This window comes from Lupinus angustifolius, chromosome LG03 (assembly GCF_001865875.1).
Source record: "Lupinus angustifolius cultivar Tanjil chromosome LG03, LupAngTanjil_v1.0, whole genome shotgun sequence".
NCBI classification, from domain to species: domain Eukaryota; kingdom Viridiplantae; phylum Streptophyta; class Magnoliopsida; order Fabales; family Fabaceae; genus Lupinus; species Lupinus angustifolius.
Genome location: NC_032011.1, coordinates 26,528,217 through 26,547,843, shown reverse-complemented (window position 1 = coordinate 26,547,843; position 19,627 = coordinate 26,528,217). Strand labels below are relative to the sequence as shown.

At 34.5% G+C, this 19,627-nt stretch overlaps 2 protein-coding genes and 1 long non-coding RNA gene across 4 annotated transcripts; 1 reads left to right on the top strand and 2 right to left on the bottom strand.

Moving 5' to 3' along the window:
• On the top strand, positions 1,665 to 16,076 carry LOC109344207. Its single transcript, XR_002107299.1, has 3 exons — positions 1,665 to 1,676; positions 8,504 to 8,505; positions 15,972 to 16,076. It is a non-coding gene; the product is annotated as an uncharacterized LOC109344207 (long non-coding RNA).
• Positions 1,693 to 5,422, bottom strand: LOC109344205 (la protein 1-like). Of its 2 annotated transcripts, none has more exons than XM_019582862.1 (10): positions 5,285 to 5,422; positions 5,110 to 5,188; positions 4,877 to 5,026; positions 4,405 to 4,547; positions 3,866 to 4,014; positions 3,392 to 3,496; positions 2,978 to 3,320; positions 2,558 to 2,705; positions 2,211 to 2,292; positions 1,693 to 2,003 (listed from the first exon to the last, which is right to left on the bottom strand). In XM_019582862.1, the coding sequence occupies exons 1-10, from the start codon at positions 5,324 to 5,326 to the stop codon at positions 1,910 to 1,912; spliced, it is 1,335 nt and encodes a 444-aa protein (XP_019438407.1). In that variant the 5' UTR covers positions 5,327 to 5,422; the 3' UTR covers positions 1,693 to 1,909. The 2 variants fall into 2 exon arrangements, with proteins under 2 accessions (XP_019438407.1, XP_019438408.1); XM_019582863.1 differs by having other exon boundaries at positions 3,395 to 3,496.
• LOC109344206 (coiled-coil domain-containing protein 25-like) lies at positions 16,006 to 19,135 on the bottom strand. Its single transcript, XM_019582864.1, has 6 exons — positions 18,891 to 19,135; positions 18,065 to 18,192; positions 17,706 to 17,809; positions 17,461 to 17,548; positions 17,239 to 17,300; positions 16,006 to 16,337 (listed from the first exon to the last, which is right to left on the bottom strand). Exons 1-6 carry the CDS (start codon positions 19,001 to 19,003, stop codon positions 16,185 to 16,187), a joined length of 648 nt encoding a protein of 215 aa, XP_019438409.1. The 5' UTR covers positions 19,004 to 19,135; the 3' UTR covers positions 16,006 to 16,184.

Genomic DNA, 19,627 nt, shown 5'->3' with positions numbered 1-19,627 from the left:
TGTTAACAAGGCATCAGAAAATAAATGTTCAACATCGATAGAGACTTGAAGTTTGTGGACCACAATTTTACTTTATGATATTTTATTTTGAAAAATTAGAATGTCTTGTATTATAATTTTGTATTTATTAAAACTATTGTGTTGATAGGCATTTTGTAGTTGTAGACCTGTATTCTTATTTTCTAGTATTAAATATTTTATTTTTATATATCTTAATTTAGAGAGTTATATCACAATTTTTTTAAGGAAAGATGTATTCACTAATAGACAATTAAGAAATTTTTATACTACCACTAATCATTCAATGTCATTCTTAATTATTATTGATTTTTAAATAAAAGTAATATAAATGAATGATGAATAACTCATAGATTGTGTATTAATCTTCACACTATCAATACATATATATTATACTTTTTATATATTGATATACATGATATTATTAAAAAATACATTAATGGTTTGATGTTTTTGTTTCTCTAATGTCATTAACATTTTGTATTTAGTGTGTGAGAAAATATTGTAATTTTGATTAATTAGAAGCAAAATAGATAAGATGATTTACACTATATAGATAATTATAAGAAGTTTTGACTTTATTTATTGTACATGAGATTTTCAATTTAAAATGAGAAAGTAATTTCAACTTATAATGAATAGGTTGATAATGGTTACCTAGAATATTACATTAATTTCAACTTATAATGAATAGGTTGATAATGGTTACCTAGAATTATACTTTTTTTTAATTACATTATACTTTAACAAAATAAGAAAATAAAAATAATTTCATAATTATAGTCGTATTATTATTTTCTAACTTTATATATAGTACAGTATAGACAGAAAAATAGACAAAACAAAACATAGTTTCTCTGTGTCATTTTCTTTGCAGTCAAGAAAACAATGGATAGTGTGACACACATAATGACAAATAGTATTGCAATTGACACTATCCGAATGTAAAATGTAAGTTTTCGATAGTTATCTCACAAAATTGAGCTAAATCTTAATTAGAAAATAAGAAATGTAAAAAAATTATATAAAAACAACATAAAAGGTTTGAATATTGTATATTTATACAAGTTTTTCTCGTACTACCAAATGTAATCCTTCACCTTTTTGGATAAAAAATTAATCATTTTCAAATACATAATTGTCCCTCCCAGTAAGTATCACTTCGAGAAATTAAACTCTTACCCTTATTGTTATAATAAAATTTTACATCACTAAGTCAATTCTTATTAATACATACACCTCCTTCCCAAGAAATATACTAATTCATAAAATAATATCCATAAAATTAGCCTTTTTTAATGGCTTACGAAAGAGAACCAGAACCCTCACATGCACTATAAACCAAATGAGACTTGGATTTACATTGGAGATTCTGAGTTGCTTCCAATCCAATTTTTCTTAATCATGAAATTAAGGTTTCAATTCCTATAATTTATCCTCCCTATTATTATAATCCTTATAACGTATAGGTCCATTTGCAAGTAGAATTTTTGGAGGAGAAGGAAAGAAAAGACTTATCTTCATGATTCTAAAGTCTTCCATTTTCATCATTTTTCCTCCAAAACTCAACTTGCAATCGGTCACCTAATGAATAATTTATATAAAAAAGTTTAGATAAGCTAAGTTAGGGAATCAATCAAAATGGATCAACTACGAGAGTTAGATTTAAATGTATAAAACTAGAAGTGATAACTTCAACATAATTCAAAATAGAAGTTGTACATAACCATATTGTACAACAAACCATAATAAATAAATAAAAACAACCTAAGTTTCCTAGGATCCATCAAGGGATAAAGTAGAATTTCAGTTCACCAAAAAATTCTAGAGACCTTAAAAGTTAATCTCAAAACTGCACTTAGCATATTATATAACCGGTCCATTATGCAGATCAAACTCTCTGAGCTTTATTCGGGCGACCACCTCCATTATTATCTCGAGAGCGTGCATGTTTTCCTCCTCTACCACCATGCCTTCCTCCTCCCCTGCCGCCACATAATATGATTCATTTTCTTAGTCCGGTTGTGTCAAAATAGAAGTTCTAAAATTATCAACTTTAATAAAAACCAGTGATGTTTATGTATGGAAGTTAAAAATGGGTGAAAACTAGAATTATAATAACCCAAGTTATATATAGAAGTTGTAATAGAACTGTGATGTGATATGTTGCAATCAAGAATTCAGCAACTTACCTTCCTCGGTTACCCTTAAAGTTTTGGTGCCTGTCTTTTTGGTTACCACGAAGCAAGGTCCAGTATTCCTTCTCGGCCTCACCTAAGATCGTGACAAACAATGCTAGCTCTCTTAGCTTAAGCAATCAAAATTAAACACAGAATGTAAAACAAAGGTGAACAACAATAATAAAGAAAAAAGTGTCCACATTAATATTCTAAAAAACTGTGCAGGCTAATGCAATGAGTAATGGCTGAATATGTATAGTTACAAATTGATCATGAGAAACAATATTTTAAAACTACCAATAAATCCAAACAAAAATTAAGCATGTAATTTGAAAATGAAGATTTGAGGTGGAACTAACCAGACACTGGATCTAGAATAGCAACAAAATTCTTCACAATCAGGCCACCCTTCTCAGAAAGAACTGCAGCAGCACGAGCTTTCTGAGCAGCTTCAGCTTCATCAAACCGGATGTATCCTGACTCTTCTCCAATCTTGAAATCAATGTACTAAACAAAAAAAACAGGAAGGTTAATATACCAGCTTGAATCAATTCAAAAAGCTTGGCGACCATTTTCTAGTGGTGGGAGTTTAAGCCCAACATAACGGTAATCAAACAAAAACTCAAGACAAAAATATCCATCTAAAAGCAAGAAAGAGGTAAATCCAAAATGTACAAAAAAAAGGGTTTCGAGTTATAATAAACAGCTGGAAAATATTGAGCAAATTTAATAGAGGCCACAAAGTGGCCGCATCTGGATGAAGAGGAAAACCCAAGTACCTTCACTGTACCGAACTTCTCAAAGATACTCTTCAAATCCTCCCGCAAGACAACATCCATGTTGTCCTTGTAAGCAGAAGCTGGAATTTTTTCACCGGTTTCTTGACTCTTTTCTTCATTAACAGCTTTCTTTTCTTCTTTGGCCTCATTGTTTTCTTCACCAATGTTAACATTTTCAGACACCTTTTGATCACTTTCCCCAACAGTAGTTTCAGAGGGTTTTTCATCTGTTTTGGAGACACCATCACTGTCATTGGCTTGTTGATCAGCACCATTTGGTTTCGAAGGAATTTCATCTGAAATGCTCTTTAGTTTGATGGCAATAATTAAACCTTTAGGGTAGCTGTGGCACACATGAATAAAAACAGTGAGTTTATAACATTTTTTATGTGGAATTAAAACTTGGTAACTTCTTACCTTTCTTCTTCATTTGAGTTATTTTGGCGATTAGAACCCAGAGGTGGACGAGATTTTTCGTAGGCTTCTAATTCTTTCTCTCTCTCTGCATCAAAGTCCTTCCTGAATTGGGTATAAATATAAAGATCAGACAGTAAGAATACATAATATGTGAAATCAAGAATTCAAGCATTTCTTTCTGACTGTCATATATGCCAAAGTTCTCAAATTTAGAATCAAAAGCATATACCACAACCTACAATGAAAATCCTTATAATATACAATTTTGACGAATGTAGAAAATAAATTAACTTTTATTGCAGGACTTTCTTTTCCATACAGGATTAGAGCTCAACAGAAAGTATTGGATTTAAATCCTTCCATCTATTTTAAAAATCATTCAATATAAAAAAACTTGAAGCTTCTTTTATCGTAGTCAAACTCATCACGGGTAAAAATGGTGAAGAATATAACAGCTACAACTATGCTTACTTTGGCTTCAATTCTAACTCAGCCCCAGCATAGACCAGCTTTTGCTTCAAGACTTTTTCTACTTCCTCCTCCGATGAGAATTCAACAAGGGCAGTGCCAGAGAACAACCTTTTGTCTCCAACATGTCGGGGCAGTCGGACACTATTGACCTGAAAGAGAAAACAAGAACTACTTACTTTTGTTATATAAATAACAAAAGATACTTCAAACATCCATACATACAGGAACTGTCTGAATATCTGATAAACAAAATCTCATTAAAAGAATACATAATCTAAACTCTAAAGCATTCAAATATTATCCAGTACTAGTAGATTACAATGTCAGTTCATCTTTAAACAATGAGAAAACTCTTGAGCTACGCATCAAGGCTACTCTTAATTCCCTGCAAAAAACTATAAGAACCTTTGTTTCTGCTATTTTGAGTCAAGTTGGCGCACTCCATGCATCGATAATTCATAAAACTTGTAGGAAGAACATAGTTCTTTACTAAAAGAATGTTACAATTTAAATGATAGTACTGATACTATTATTATTACCTTGGCGTATTGATTGAAAAAGGTTTCCACATCTTCAAGCTTCAGATCATATTCAAATGGGGATACAGCAAGTGTTCTTATCTCCACCTGCTCAATTACCTCTTCTACTTTTGGAAGTTCAGTTGCCCTGCCAACTTTTTTCCCTGAAACATACAAAAAGATAAAGATGAAGAAATAAACTTTAAGCTATAACTCCTAATCTATACCATGTAGGTTCAACATGAATTAGCATCTACAAAATAAAAACAATAAACAATTTCATCAAACCAACCCCAGATTTGAATTCAACATCACTATACTATGCTCTAAACTAGCCGGAGCAAAGAAACTGATTCACACAACAAAGCTAAGCAAGTCTGCTAAACTGAGATCGTAACGACCGACATTTTCTAGTCATGAAATAAAAATGCATTTTCTCACCAAAACCAAGGTCAAAAAAAACAAAATAATGATAAGTTGAAAGGAATTTAACCATCTTCGGAGATCTTAAGCGACGCGGCATTCCTCAAAACTTGAGCGACAGCATCAACAGTTTCGACCGAGACTTGGTCCGGCTTTATGTCTCCCAAATTGAGATGCTTTCGCATTCTATTGAAAGAACAAATCAAAGCAAGACTAACCACTGTACAATCATTGTTAAAGGCAACAAAAATAATAGATAGTAATCAAATTATAAAAAACAAACGAGAATTTGAAAAAGGATACTTCCATCTTCACTCTCGGTGACAGTTTTTCTCATAAAAACATCCGTCGGGAGATTGCTATCACTGAAATAGAACTCCACCTTATTTTTTCACACACAAAAGATAAAATCAGACATATATTAGAGTGAGACGAAAGGAAATTAGATAAAGCGAACAAAAATAGAATTGAATAGTACTTGTCGTATAACTTTCTTGGTGGTTTCTTCGTCCAAAGCCATTGATTTCAGTTTTACGGAGTGCAGAGAGAAAGAGGGGTAGTGGGTGAGTTGAGGGTTTTTGTGTGGAATTAGGGTTTGGGAGAATGAAGAGGTTAAGTAAGCGATGGGCTTTTTAAGGGTGAGCCTGCTTCACTTCTCAATTTATCATTTAAATTTTTTATTATGCTTTCTTAATAGTGAAAAAAAGTATATACACCGACACCGATAGTGTAAATATTTTTACACTGTCGCAACATCATTCACGTTCATTTTTAGTTATCATTGACTTTTAGATAAAAGTATTACAAATGAATGGTGGATGTCATTGACTTTTAGATAAAAGTATTACAAATGAATGGTGGATGAAGCACTGACTGTGTATAAATCTTTACACTGTCAGTGCATACATTTTACACTCTTCTTAATATTTAGTTTACTTAACATTGTATGGAATTATAAAATAAAAAATTTGATTTCCCATTCTCCAATAAATTTCGAGATTAGTTAGATTATATGCAAAAGAATTCAACAAATAAAATTATTCCAACCAATTTCTTCTCTAGAGAAAATAGTTTTGAAGAACTTTTCTATGTTATTGGAAAAAAATCATTAAATATTTCTAAAGATTCTTTTTGATTGAATGATTTGGTCTCTCAACTGATTTTGTAGGTTAATATTGTCCACTAAATCTAAATCGAAGGGGGTGTGAAAATTTTCAAGGAATAAAATCTTGAAAGAATTTTTTAGATTATCGTTTCACCAATAAAAAATTTAATGAATATTTTATAACTTATTTTTTTGAATTACCAAATTTCGAGAGGGAAATTTTTATAATCAGAAAATTGACTTAATTTATTATATGATCTAAAATTGAGACCGTATTATAATTTAAAATTTTTTTGAAAGAAAACATAACAATATGTTTTTATGTACCTTCTTTCTTAACTTCAAATTCATCTTATGCATAATCTAATGTATACTTAATTAGTGGTATTAACCTAATTTTGTCTCTATCATGAATTTATATTCTCACATTAAATCTTATTTTATTATTTTTCTAACACTAAAAATATGCCATTATCATAAACGATAAATTTTACATTATATTTTAAAAACATATGTATTCTACATGCATATAATACACCCTAGAAAAGTGCCTTCCAAACCCTAACCCTATACAATCATTCACGATTGATACACCCAACAGCATCCACTCACACATCCTATTCTATTTTCATCTTCAGCATTACCCTCGTGAATAAATAAATTGATGTTAATATTAAATAGTAAAAATTAGTGTTTATATCATTAGGGGAAAATAAGCAACACAATATATGAATATTAAAAAATAATTAGATTTAAGTGATAATCCATATGATAATATTCATTAATTATTGAAACTAGGGGTGAGTAAGACTCGACTCGACCCCTAGATTTGTTTCAATCCGATGACTTAGAGATGAGTCTGATCTGTCCAAATAAATAAATAAAAGACAGAATCAATTAAAATGGACAGGTCCGTCATAAAAAAGGACGAGTTCGGGTCTATGTTCAGGTAACCAAACCCATCCCTTATAATTTTGACTATATTTATTGCAGAGCTAATGACAAAGATTCTCGAGTCACAAAGAGTTAAAGATGAGCCTGCAATCATGAATCTTGATTGATAGAAAACCAATTAATTTTAGATTTTGTGTACTTTGTGCGAACTTAAACTTAAGTTTCATTTTTCAATTAATAGCTAGTTATTGTATTCACTTTTGTGTGAACTTTTGAATATTGACATGTTGTTGTCATTTTAGTTCTCATGTATTTTTTATCATTTACAAGATCGCTTCAGCTTATGTTAACACTTGATAGTTTAAATTGTTCTAAAATTTTAATATCTTCTATAATTTTCAGTCATATGATGGTGATAGTTTATAGTTTGACTAATGCAATTTAAGGTCTGTAGTTTATATATGTAAAAGTTAGAAAACATAGAAGGGGGGAACTTATGCAATAGAGAGAGGAAGAGAATGAACTTTAGTTCTGATAATTTTATTATAAGAAAGATGATTTACAAAAGTATGCAAAAACTACTTATATAGTGACTGAGCAGTTATAAGTTATAACAACTGCCATCTCACTAATTACAAATTAACAAAATGTCTAACAGAATAACAGAAACAATAACAAGCTAAACTAATATAACAAAGCTTTTAATACAATATTCTAATATTTCCCCCTAAAAATAAGGGTGGTTGACAAGCTTTGACTTGGTTAGAGTTCTGAGTTGATGTCAAGAATTTTTAGTTGGTTCCTCAAGATCATGAACTGATTATTAGGCAGAGGTTTAGTTAGAATATCTACAATTTGAAACTTTGAAGGAATATGTTTTACAATGAGAGTTTTATTCTGGATTTTGTCCCCAACAAAATAAAGGTCTAGCTCAATGTGCTTTGTCCTATTGTGTAGCTCTGGATTGTGGGACATGGCTATGGTGCTCAAATTATCATATATAGTAGGTGTAATATAAGATACATGAAGTTCTTTGAGTAAGGACTCAATCCACATCAATTCCTGAGTGGCTAGAGCTAGATTTATGTACTCTACTTCAGTGCTCGATCTTGAAATAGTTTGTTGTTTCTTAGACCATCGGGTAGCAAGATTAGAGCCACGTAAAGACAAGCTCCATAAGTATATTTTATATCATCCATGTCAGAAGCTCAGTCAGCATCACAGTAGGCAATAAGAGAATGGTTAGAATTTGTACTGGCAGGAGTGATAGACAAACCTAAGTATTTGGTGCCTTGGAGATATCTAAGTATTCTCTTTACTGCAGTCCAATGAGTATTTAATGGTTTGGCCAAAATTTGATAGTCCTTGTTAAAGACCTATAAAAGGTTGGATCATCAAACAAGTCAGAACCATGTTTGGTAAGCTTGCAGTTGATGGCCATAAGAGTGATGTTAGCTATGACAATAGCCAGATTTGCTTTATCAAGAAGGTCTCTTATGTATTTGGAATGAGAAAGAAAAAAAGAACCATCTTGTTTATGCTTGACTTCAATTTCCAAGAAGTAGTCTAGTGGCTCCAAATGCTTTAAAGCAAAGGTGTTGATAAGATCCTTAATAACCTATTTGACTAGAGAGGAGGAGGATCATGTCACAATGATATCATCAACATATACTAGAATGTAGAATTGATGAGTGAGAGATGTGTGTATGAACAAGGACTTGTCACACTTGCTGATATTGAAGCCAAGCTTAATGAGATAATCTTTTAACCTCTCAAACCATTGTCTAGGAGCCTATTTTAAGTCATAGATAGCCTTGTTGAGCTTGCACACTAGAGTCTTATTTTCTTGTTGAAAGCCAACAGGTTGAATCATATAAACTTCTTCTTCTAGAATGTCATTGAGAAAGGCATTATTGATGTTCAACTGCTCAATTAACTAGTGATGTGTGACAGCAAGAGTAAGCAAAATCCTTATAGTGACAAGTTTAATGACTGGAGAGAAGGTTTCATTGTAGTCCACTCCATGCTTTTGATGAAACCCTTTTTGCAACAAGCCTAACCTTTTATTTGTTAACAATACCATATGGGTTTTCTTTGACTCTAAAAACCCATTTGCATCCAATAGCTTGTTTGAGAGGAGACAGTGGCACTAAGGTCCAAGTACCCAAAGCCATGAGGGCATCATATTCAGCTTTCATGGCTTGATTCCAATCTGGATTAGCCATAGCTGATTTGCCACTAGAAGGCTCATATTGAGTGAGCTGCCACTAGGAACTATATCCATGTGTATACCAGATTTTGATCTCGTTTGCATAGGGTGAGATAAATACAATGAAGAAGAATTTGGAGATACAAAGGAGGAGGCTGAAAGAGCAGATGGCTGATATTCAGAGGGTGATGAAGCGAAAAGAGGAAAAGAAGGAAGAGCAGATGAAGACTCAGATAAAGGAGTATGTAAAGGATTAAGAAAGATATCAAGAGGTGAACTAGATGAAGAGGAGAAGACAAAGAATGACCAAGATGACTAGAATTATGAGAGGGTGGAGAAGAAGGCAAAAAAAGAGAAGAAAAGTGATGAGAGACAAGGTGAAAAGTCATAGGCAGAGGTGAAGAAATAGGAGACACAAAAGAAGAGGCTAAATTAGATGTGGTAGATGGGAAATGGTACTCATTTAAAATTACATCATTTGAAATGTAGATTTTCCCATCCTTAGAAATGCACTTGTAGCCTTTGTGACTCAAGGAGTATCCAAGAAAAATACATTCAAAACTTCTAGGATTTAGCTTATGTTTGTTGAAGGGTCTTAGCAAAGGAAAACATGCACACCCAAAAACTTTAAGTTTGGTGTAATCAGGTGATTTTCCAAACAAGATTTGAAATGGAGACTGAATTTTCAGAGAATGAGATGGAAGCCTATTGATTAGAAAAACAACAGTAATGAATGCATGATCCTAATAAATCATAGGTAAATGAGCATGATTCAACAAGGTAAGACTAGTTTCCACTATATGCATATGCTTTCTTTTCACTGTGGCTTGTTGGTGATGTATGTGAGGATATGATATCCTATGCACAATTTCAAGGGACTTTAAGAAAGCACTAAAAGGTTTGAATTCACCACCATAATAACTCTGAACAGCTTTAACATAATGATTAAATTGTGTGCGAACAAACTTTAAGAAATATTGAAACACATAAAGTGTTTTAGACTTAAGTTTTACCATAAAAGTCCATGTGTGCTTGATGCAAGCATCAACAATGGAAAGATAGTATATGAATCATGTAACATAGTGTACAGGAGCAGGACCCCATAAATCAACATAGACTAGATCAAAGGGGGTAGTAAAAACTGTGGTAGAATTAGGTGCATAAAATCTATGAGCTTTACCCATGCAACAAGAAGTGCAGAAGTCAAACACAATTTTATTAGTATGAGGTATCTTACACAATTGAAAACATTCTTTACAGTAGCCTAATGAGGGTGGCCTAGCCTAAAGTGCCACTGAGATAAAGCAGAAATAGAACTAGAAGTATTACAAGGTTGTGAACTACTATTATTACATTGACTTGACATATGATTGTTACATTGACTAGAACAAGAGAAATTTGAAAAGGACAAACCAGAACTTCCAAAAATGTGAGTGAAAGAAAAGGGAATACTGTGAGACTCTGATGGAGAAAGAAGACCTTGAAAGACATATAGTCATTCCTTGGTTAGAGATCCATGTAGCAGAATTTGATTAGTACCCTGTGATTTTACAAAATAATCATAAGGATGAAATTCAAAATAACACTTTATCTTTAGAAAATTGAGATACACTAATAAGATTTTTGGTGATGGTTGGAACAAACAAAAGGTTATTTAATGATAAGGAGACATATGGATTATAGATGAAGTAAAAGAGGAATTTCCAACAAATTTGATAGGAATACCCTTACCATTACCCATATATATTTGATCATGGCCAAATGTCTGAACTGGTTCATGCACAAGATAGGCATATGTCGTCAAATGATTAGTTGATTTAGAGTCAGGGTACCAAGTTACCCGTTTTGTGTCTTTGGTAGAAGGAGGCTCACGATGATCACCTTGTGTTGTCAGCATAAGACTGATGCGTGTATTTGTGGCTAAGTGGTGGGCCTGGCCCAAGAAGAGAATCTCCACCAAAATGAGATGAGTAAGGTCCAACTTGACCATGTAGTTATTCACCAGGAAACTCAGGATAGAAGTGGGTCAAATATTTTGCAAGCCCAAAGCTAGGCAAAAAGGGATAAGCTTAAGGCATTTGGTGATGACGTGGCATGTAGTTGGACATTTTATGCATGTGATGTTCAGGTGGACGAGCGTAGGATAGAGATGCCCCAAAATTGGGAGGTGCATAATAGCAACTAATGATGTCATGTCCATGACGATTGCAATAGATGCAAAAGGATGAAGAACGTCCTTGAGCTCTTCCACATTGGTGACGATCGCCGTAACTGCCTCGCCGTCCTCGATTTCCACCATAACCACCACAGTGATTGCCAGAAGTACCAAAACTAGTGTATTGAGAAGGATTTGGTTGTTCAAATCGCGAATGATAGAACGATGATGAAGCCATTGATGAATACTTCAGATTCAAAGTTATAGGCTTGGAATGGTGAGGCGAATCTGAAGCTACATTAACTGATAATGCATATGAAAGAGCTTTGTGTTTTCCTTTTTCAAGTCATGCTTCAAAGGTGAGAAGAAATGATTATAGGTTATGAATCATTGGAAGATCCATTTGACTCTATATGGAATTGATAACTTGTTGATATTCTTCATTGAGGCCATCAAGTATGTAATCAATGTGTTTCGATTTGGAGATAGGAGTTCCAATGAAAATCAATGCATCTACAAGACTTTTGATTTTAGTAAAGTATTTTGAGATAGAACTTGAACCTTGCGAGATGGAACGAAGTTGAGATCGTAACTGTCGGCTTCGTGCTTTTGTTTGAGAGTTGCAAAACGAGTCTAGTTCCTCCCACAACTGCCATGAGTGAACACAACCAACCACACGCAGTTGCAAGCTCTTCGAAAGCGAATTCAGAATCCAAGAAAACACTGATTGATCAAGCTTTTCCCAACGAATATAGGCAGGATTTACGCGATTGATCAAACAAACATTCAGGGAATCAATTAGGGTTCTTCATTGTCTTCTTCTAATCTTGCAATCTATAAAGAGGTATTAGTATCCGAAATTCAATTAATTCCGGATCAATTTTTTTTGGAACTTCTTTTTCTTTTGTGTATTCTTTTACCTGTGTTATCACTAATATCATAGCACCGATTATGGTGCCCTGAAAACTGTTGCGATTTTGCCATTGATTCATGAAGACGCGAAACATGTCACGATCCGGAGAAGAGTGGGAATAAGAACGCGAAGAGATGTGAATGAGGTTGGAATTCGCGGAAGTCGTGGTAAAGAAGCACGAAGAGCAAATGGTCGAGATGATGGCAAAGTTGGAACGTTGTCGTGTCGTCGACGACACTGTTCACGACGACGATGCCGGTAGTGCCGCTTACGGCGGCAGACCGAACCGCGAAGGAGAGGATTTCCACGGCAACGATTTCCTGTGCGGAGAAGGTGTTCATGGTGGAGGTGAATTCCGAGGAGAAGATAACCAATTTCGGCGGGAAAAGTGGAGAAAATTGGAAATTTCGATCTTCTCCGGCGACGATGCGTTTGGTTGGACTCATCGATTGGAAAGATATTTCCAATTGAAAGAGCTTTCGGAAGGGGAGAAAATGCAAGCCATAGTTGTGGCACTTGAAGGGAAAGCTTTGAGTTGGTACAATTAGTGGGAAAAGTGCAACCCTAGGCCGAGTTGGGAAGGTTTCAAGATAGCAGTGGTCCGAAGATTCCAACCATCGATGATTCAAAATCCATTCGAGCAATTACTAGCCCTCAAACAAACCGGTTCCATGGAAGAGTTTGAGAAGTATGTTAGAGCTTTGAGAACCATTGATCAAGAGTTTACAAGAGGCATCTTCATGAATGGATTGAAAGAGGAGCTTAGAGCTGAGGTAAAATTGTATGAATTACATTCTTTATCTGAAATTATACAAAAGGTGCTATTGATTGAGCAAAAGAATGTGATATTAGTAAGAGGGGCTTGTATAGTTATGCTAGCCGAAGTGGAGGAAGTTAGAGAAACAATCCTTACTATAGAACTGTGATCGTGGAATCAAAAACAGTTGGGGAGGGAAGGCAAAACAACTTTGGGGGAAGTAACACGATTGAGAATTTTGGGCCGAAATCAGGAAGTGGGGGTGTTCGGCCAAGAGGTGGAGAATTCAAACATTTAACCATTGCTGAGGTTAAAGACCAGCGTGTCAAAGTGCTATGTTTTAGATGTGATGAGCCTTACACTAGAGACCACCGATGCAAAAATAGGCAATTTTGAATGCTTATTATGGAGGCAGAGTGTTGGGGATGCTTGAAATATGTTATTGTGTTAGTCTCACATTGCCTAGTATTGAAATAAAGTAGAGTAACTAATGTTATATATTGGACTCAAGTCCCTTGTTATAATATGCACGAAATATAAGCAGCAAATAGAAACACCTTATGGGCATGTGGGCCCATGGGTGTGCTAGGGTTTGTAATCTTTATTCTCTAATAATATCTTGGTAGTCACTCAGCGCTCCCGGGGATGTAAGCACAATTTGTTGAACACCGTTAACAAATTCTATTGTTTCTTCTCTTCTATTTACTCTTATATCCTTTATTTGATTGTTTGTGGTCAACGCTGCCTAACGATCGCTTCTGCTGCACCAATAATTGGTATCATAGCCAATTGGTAGATGATTCTTAACCCAGACGTCAAATAATGGCTAAAGAGGGTGAATGTATGATGACTAGACAAGCTGCGTTAAAGATAATGGCAAAAATAGAGCAGATGAGTTGAAGGAGAAAGAAACATGGCAAAATTGTAGTGTGGGCGATGTATGTGTTGATCTAGAACCCCGTAAATTCATGTATTGGGTTAGGATCAAGGTGGAGATAGAGGCAGGGGTGTTGAGTTAGAGGCTGATAATATATCTCTAGATGTTGAGAGAATGTTCTCATTGGAGATGAAAAAGAGAATATCGTAATGGCGTGTGTGAGACGTCATAATGAAAGATATTAATTGTTAGCATATCCATAAAAGCACAAGGGCGATGGCTGACTTTGATGTAGGGTGTGACATGAGCATTGACTTTGATGCAAGTTAAACACGAACATTGGTAGAGATGTAGAGGTGTGACATGGGCATTGGCTTGGATGCAAAGATGTGACACATACATTAGTTAGCATTGACACAAGGTGTGTGTTGTGGGTGTACTCCTTATGATGGAGTGTGATAGTTCTTTTGAACTAGGATTGTCGGAGTAGACAATGGTGGTAGCGGTTGAGGCTTTCCAAGGAAGCTCCAAGGTTCAGTTTGACTGAGTATTGAAGAGGACGATTGTTGGTGAACTTTTGCGTAGAGGTTCCAATATATTGAAAGACTTCTTAGCAATATGTGGCTAGGCGGCGTGTTCCATTTGATGGCGGTATGGGAAGTTGCACTACAAGTTTGGAGAGCTAGGCTCTTGATAATATCGTTAAGGATACTCATAAGGTATATACTATAGGGGAGCAATTAAAGAGAATTAGACATTGAACAAGGTGAAGTCATATATTCGCTAAGGTGGAGATTCTTGGGGATGCTTGAAATATGTTATTGTGCTAGTCTCATATTGTCTAGTATTGAAAGAGTAACTAATGTTATATATTGGACTCAAGTCCCTTGTTATAATGTGCACTAGATATAAGCACCAAATAGAAACACTCTATGGGCACATGGGCCCATGGGTATGCTAGGGTTTGTAATCCTTATTCTCTAATAATATCTTGGTAGCCGCTCAGTGCTCCCGGGGATGTAGGCACAATTGGTTGAACCCGTTAACAAATTCTCTTGTTTCTTCTCTTCTATTTACTCTTATGTCCTTTATTTGATTGCTTGTGGCCAACGCTACGCAACTATCGCTTCCGCTACACCAACATAGAGGATGAGGAGGAAGAAGGTGTAGGGGAAGAAGTCGTGAACTTGGTCCAAGATTTGCGGTTATCCTTGTGTTCCATGTCTGGCTTCACCACGACAAGGTCCTGGAAGGTAGAAGGGGTATTGAGGGGAAGGGCTATTGTTGTGCTCATTGATTGTGGGGCTTCTCATAACTTCATAGCCAAAGAGGTGGTGAGAGAGTTAAATTTGGTGGTTCAGGATACTCCTTCTTATATGGTGGAGGTAGGAGACGGACAAAGGTAAAGTGTAAGGGAAAATGCGCCTAATTGTCTTTTCATATACAGAATTTGGAGGTGGTCCAAGATTTTTACCTCTTCACTTTCAAGGGGGTTGATCTGGTATTGTGTTTAGACTGGTTATCTGGATTGGGTGAGGTCTAAGCTAATTTTTGTAAATTGGAGCTCACGGTTAAGAATACGAAAGAGAGTAATTGTTCATGGGAGGACTAAAAATATCCTAGAAGGTGAATCATTTCTCCTATAAACTTACTTTCTTAAGTATCCTTAAAATATGTCCTTGAGCACACATTAGAAAAATCTTTCACTTATTAGAAAAATCTTTCACTTAATTGTTTCTCTTAGTTCCTTGTCTCATTCCTGCTTGCTTTTTTGGTGATCTATCTCACATGCAATATCTTTTATGTGGTGATGCTGCTGAAAGAGTATTCACAGAATGAAGGCAAGATTGTTTCTGAAGATGTCAGAACCACAATTAGAAAGAAAATGAAATATCAAAATGTATAAATGAGATGTTGTAAATTGGTTGTACAAGATTGACATTTTCTTTCAGCCCCTCCATTTTTTTTTTATTGTTTTGAGGGAAAATTACCATTTCATAATAGGAAGATGGAATGACATTATATTTCCAATATCTTCATCGGTTTATATTAGTCAATAATAGTTACAAAGCAATCTCAAACTAACAGCAGATCATGTGCTAAACGAATCAAATAAAAGATCATTTGTAACTATGAAAAAATGAAACAGATCCTGCATTGTTAGGAAAGAATTATATGATAAAATAGTTTTCTTATTAAGAACCTAATACCATAAGAGCAACCAATCAGGTTTAAAAACTGTTGTCTCAAGCAAGGCTATATATGAAGTATGTTGGCATAATCAGGTATAAAAACCAATCATTACATCCCCTCCTCCAATCCCTCAATCACAATTATACACACTACTTGGTTTTCTTAATGAAAACATTGCAGTTTCAAATTCCAGGAGCTGGGTTATGTAATCAATGTAAGTCTGCTAGGTAGCGAGTTGGCCACCCAGCTATCTTCTCGGCATTAAATGTCAATGCTTACATGAAATCCTCCTCTAGTTCTTGCAGTGATTTGCTTCCTGATGCAATTTGTTTATTGGATATCATATTTTCTGAGACCATCAAACCCTTGTAGCTCCTCATCTCTGCTTGTTTCTCCTTTTCAAGTACTTCCAAATCCTCACGGCGTTTCTGCACATAGAAATGTGTGGTTCAATAAATAATACAAATGTTCAATAAATAAGATATTTTCATACATTTTTTAATTTTATTTGTTTATTTTCATATTGAACTAGAAACCAACAGAGAAGACAACTACCAAGCTTTTCCCTATTAGAGAGTCAGCTACATGGATGATGGATCAATCAATATCATTCCTTTCTGCCATAGCATAAATCATGTTCCTAGAAAGCCCATTTAACTATAGGTTTTTAAATAGTTTCCACTATGGTTTTTCTTGATTTCCATATACTTCTAACTATTGGACTATCCCCTATCTTGTCTGCTCGTCTTACTAAAGCTTCTGATGGGCTACTCTTCAAACAACCGAATCACCTAAGGTGAAATTATTCCATCCTTTTGTCAATAGGTGTTACCCCTACTTTCTCTTGCATGCCTTTATTTCTAATCATCTGTTTGTGTCCACTCATTCAAGAAAGAAGGCACAATTTTTTTTTCCTAGCAAAGCTTATCAAATATTTTCACATATGCTACAACTAAAAGAAGACACTGGTGTTGCATACTCAAATTATCAACAATGTTCACAACCAAAACATCCTAAAGGACAACAAACTACAGAGTGAATGCAAGAACTCAGAATACACGAGGCCAGAGAAAAAGATAATTCAGAGAACTAAGCCCTTGAATGGCATGCAACATGTTGGTTAAAAAGGCAGTGCATAAGTAAACATCAAAACAATCATTCACCAACTAAAATAGAAGTGTCCGTGTGACCACTGGTCAAGCTGTAATAACAGAGTTAAACAATATGCTATCAGAATCTGTTCTGCACAATCTAAAATGTGAGATACTGAGGACGATGACAACAATGATTGGGCATGCATGTCAAAAAGAACAAATCTTAATTACTCACTTTCTCTCTCAGGTGTAGCTTCTTCTCAGTTCTTTCAGTTGCATTAACTGCTTCCCGCTCAGCTGCCACACACATTCAAGGTCAAATAATTCAAAACAAATTTGCAAGCACATTATATACTATTTACCTCTTTATCCAGCAAATATCATTTCTGGCTTTTAAAACTTAGATGTGAAAATAAGACTATATGCCAAATGAAAGGAAAGCAAAGCTAGTAGTTACCTTTCAAATCGGGTTTTCTTTCCACTTTAGTCTTGTTTAGCCTGTTAACAATCTCATTGAGCCGCTTTTCCACCCTCACAGTTCGAACCTAAAACACATTAAAATCAGATAATAACACTCCAAAAACAATGCTCAAACACTCATCTACCTTAGTGCCCAACCACTCTCAACCCCACCACATAAAACGGACGAAAGAACTATAGAAATCAAAAGAAAATGTGAAGGCTCTCAGCATATTTATTCACCATTTTTGAGTTGTGAAAACCAACTTGACCAACATCCATTGAAGGAGTTTTCTTCAAATTAGACCAGGGAGTGTAAACAACATCAATATTGTTCACCTTATTTCCTGCAAGGAATCAAGAACAAAATAGTGAGCATTAAACAAACATAGAAGTAGGAATAAGAAAGAAGGAAATACATATATTTAAACTAACAATTGCACATCTCTATCTTGAAACCTAGTAGAGAATTAGTATTTCTGACTTCTAGCTGTGAATGTAACTAAAGAAAACTCGCAAAGAGTAACATGAAGCATTACTTATACACTTTGTAGGTTACATAAAATTAGATCTTAAATAATAACAACCAATTCGGCTTTTACCTTGAATTGAATTTGCTTTGACAAGCTGAACACAGTCTTCCAGTAAACCTTCACTTATGTCATCAATGGTCTGACCTTTATGCAGTCTGACATAAACATGGGCTGAAGACATCTTATCGACATGAAACCTACAACAGACAGATTTTTATCACTAATGAACTTCAGTAAAAGCAAAGCACAAACCCAACTAACTAAGCAAGCACCAAATCCGATCATAATATAATTCAGCCACACTTTCAGGCAAAAGAGCTTTAGAAAAATGTCTGAATGGCCAATTGGAGGTGGCTTCTATCTCCCAGAAAAAGCAAGCCCTCAACGGAAGATTACAAATAGACGACAATTAATTCATACCACAAGAGTTAATTCATTACTTCATATGATAAAATGGCTCAGTTAAAAGATAGTATTCCTATAACAGGAATGAGCTTAATCGCGATCCTGAAGAAACCTGACCAAGGTTCTAAATTACAGTCCACAATCACAATCACAGCGGTCTGTGGCCATATTTCCCACTAAATTGAGATAAGCATGCATAACCACAACCGCAATTTAAAACCTCGAAACTAACTAAAAACAATGCCGAGAGTCTGAAGGGAACACATGAAATAATATGGAAGATTTATCATCAAATTAAATTGTTATCATTTTCAACTATCTAAACAAAATTGAAATCTCCGTCATACAAATAATTGATTAAAACAAATCAAATCATAAAGCAAGCAGAAGATGGTGTAATCGCCAAGCAACACAATCGAGTAAGGGAAACATGAAATATAACAAAATTGATAAATAAAAAAGATGAAAAAAAAAATGAAAAATCGGTTACCAAATATCTTCAGGAAAAGCGTATCTGATGAGTTCTTCGTTCTCGTGCTTGTCAAGGCCCATGAAGATGGTGTAATCGCCAGCTTCAGAGCGTGCTTTGAAGTAGAACACCATCTTCTCTTCAATCAATTGAATTATCGAATCAAACAGTGTTCGCTAGGGTTCTCTCTCTCTCTCTCTCTCTCTTACCATTTCAATAATATTCGATTCTCTGAATCTTCTTTAATTTTATTTTTTGGTCCTAAATGTAAACGCAGAGAAGGATCAATTTACAAATACGATGCTTCGTTTGGATCAATTTACAAATTATTCAACAGAAGAAGACTAAAAATGAAGTGCACATGCACACTTAAGTGATTAGATAATAAGCTAAAACTACTAATTTTAAAAGGGTTTATAAAAAGGTAATAAGCTATTTTAGTACTCATGAAGTATTAAGAAAATAATTTTAATTTAGTTATTTATGAGTATCACTGGTTATGATATGCGAGAAAATTAAGAAAATAGACTTAGCAAATGATATTTAAAATTGGGATAATTTGCTATTACATTGCTTCTCATTTTGTTCTGCATTTTCAACTATTTTGTTAGAAATGTTCATTTTTAACAACTACATTGTTTAACTATTGTTATAATCGGGAGGATTATATACCCAAAATGAATTAGTTCATTACTCATATAATGAGTTTGGTAGTACCAAAAAATAATAGAGTAAATACTCATTTTAGTCCATCATAT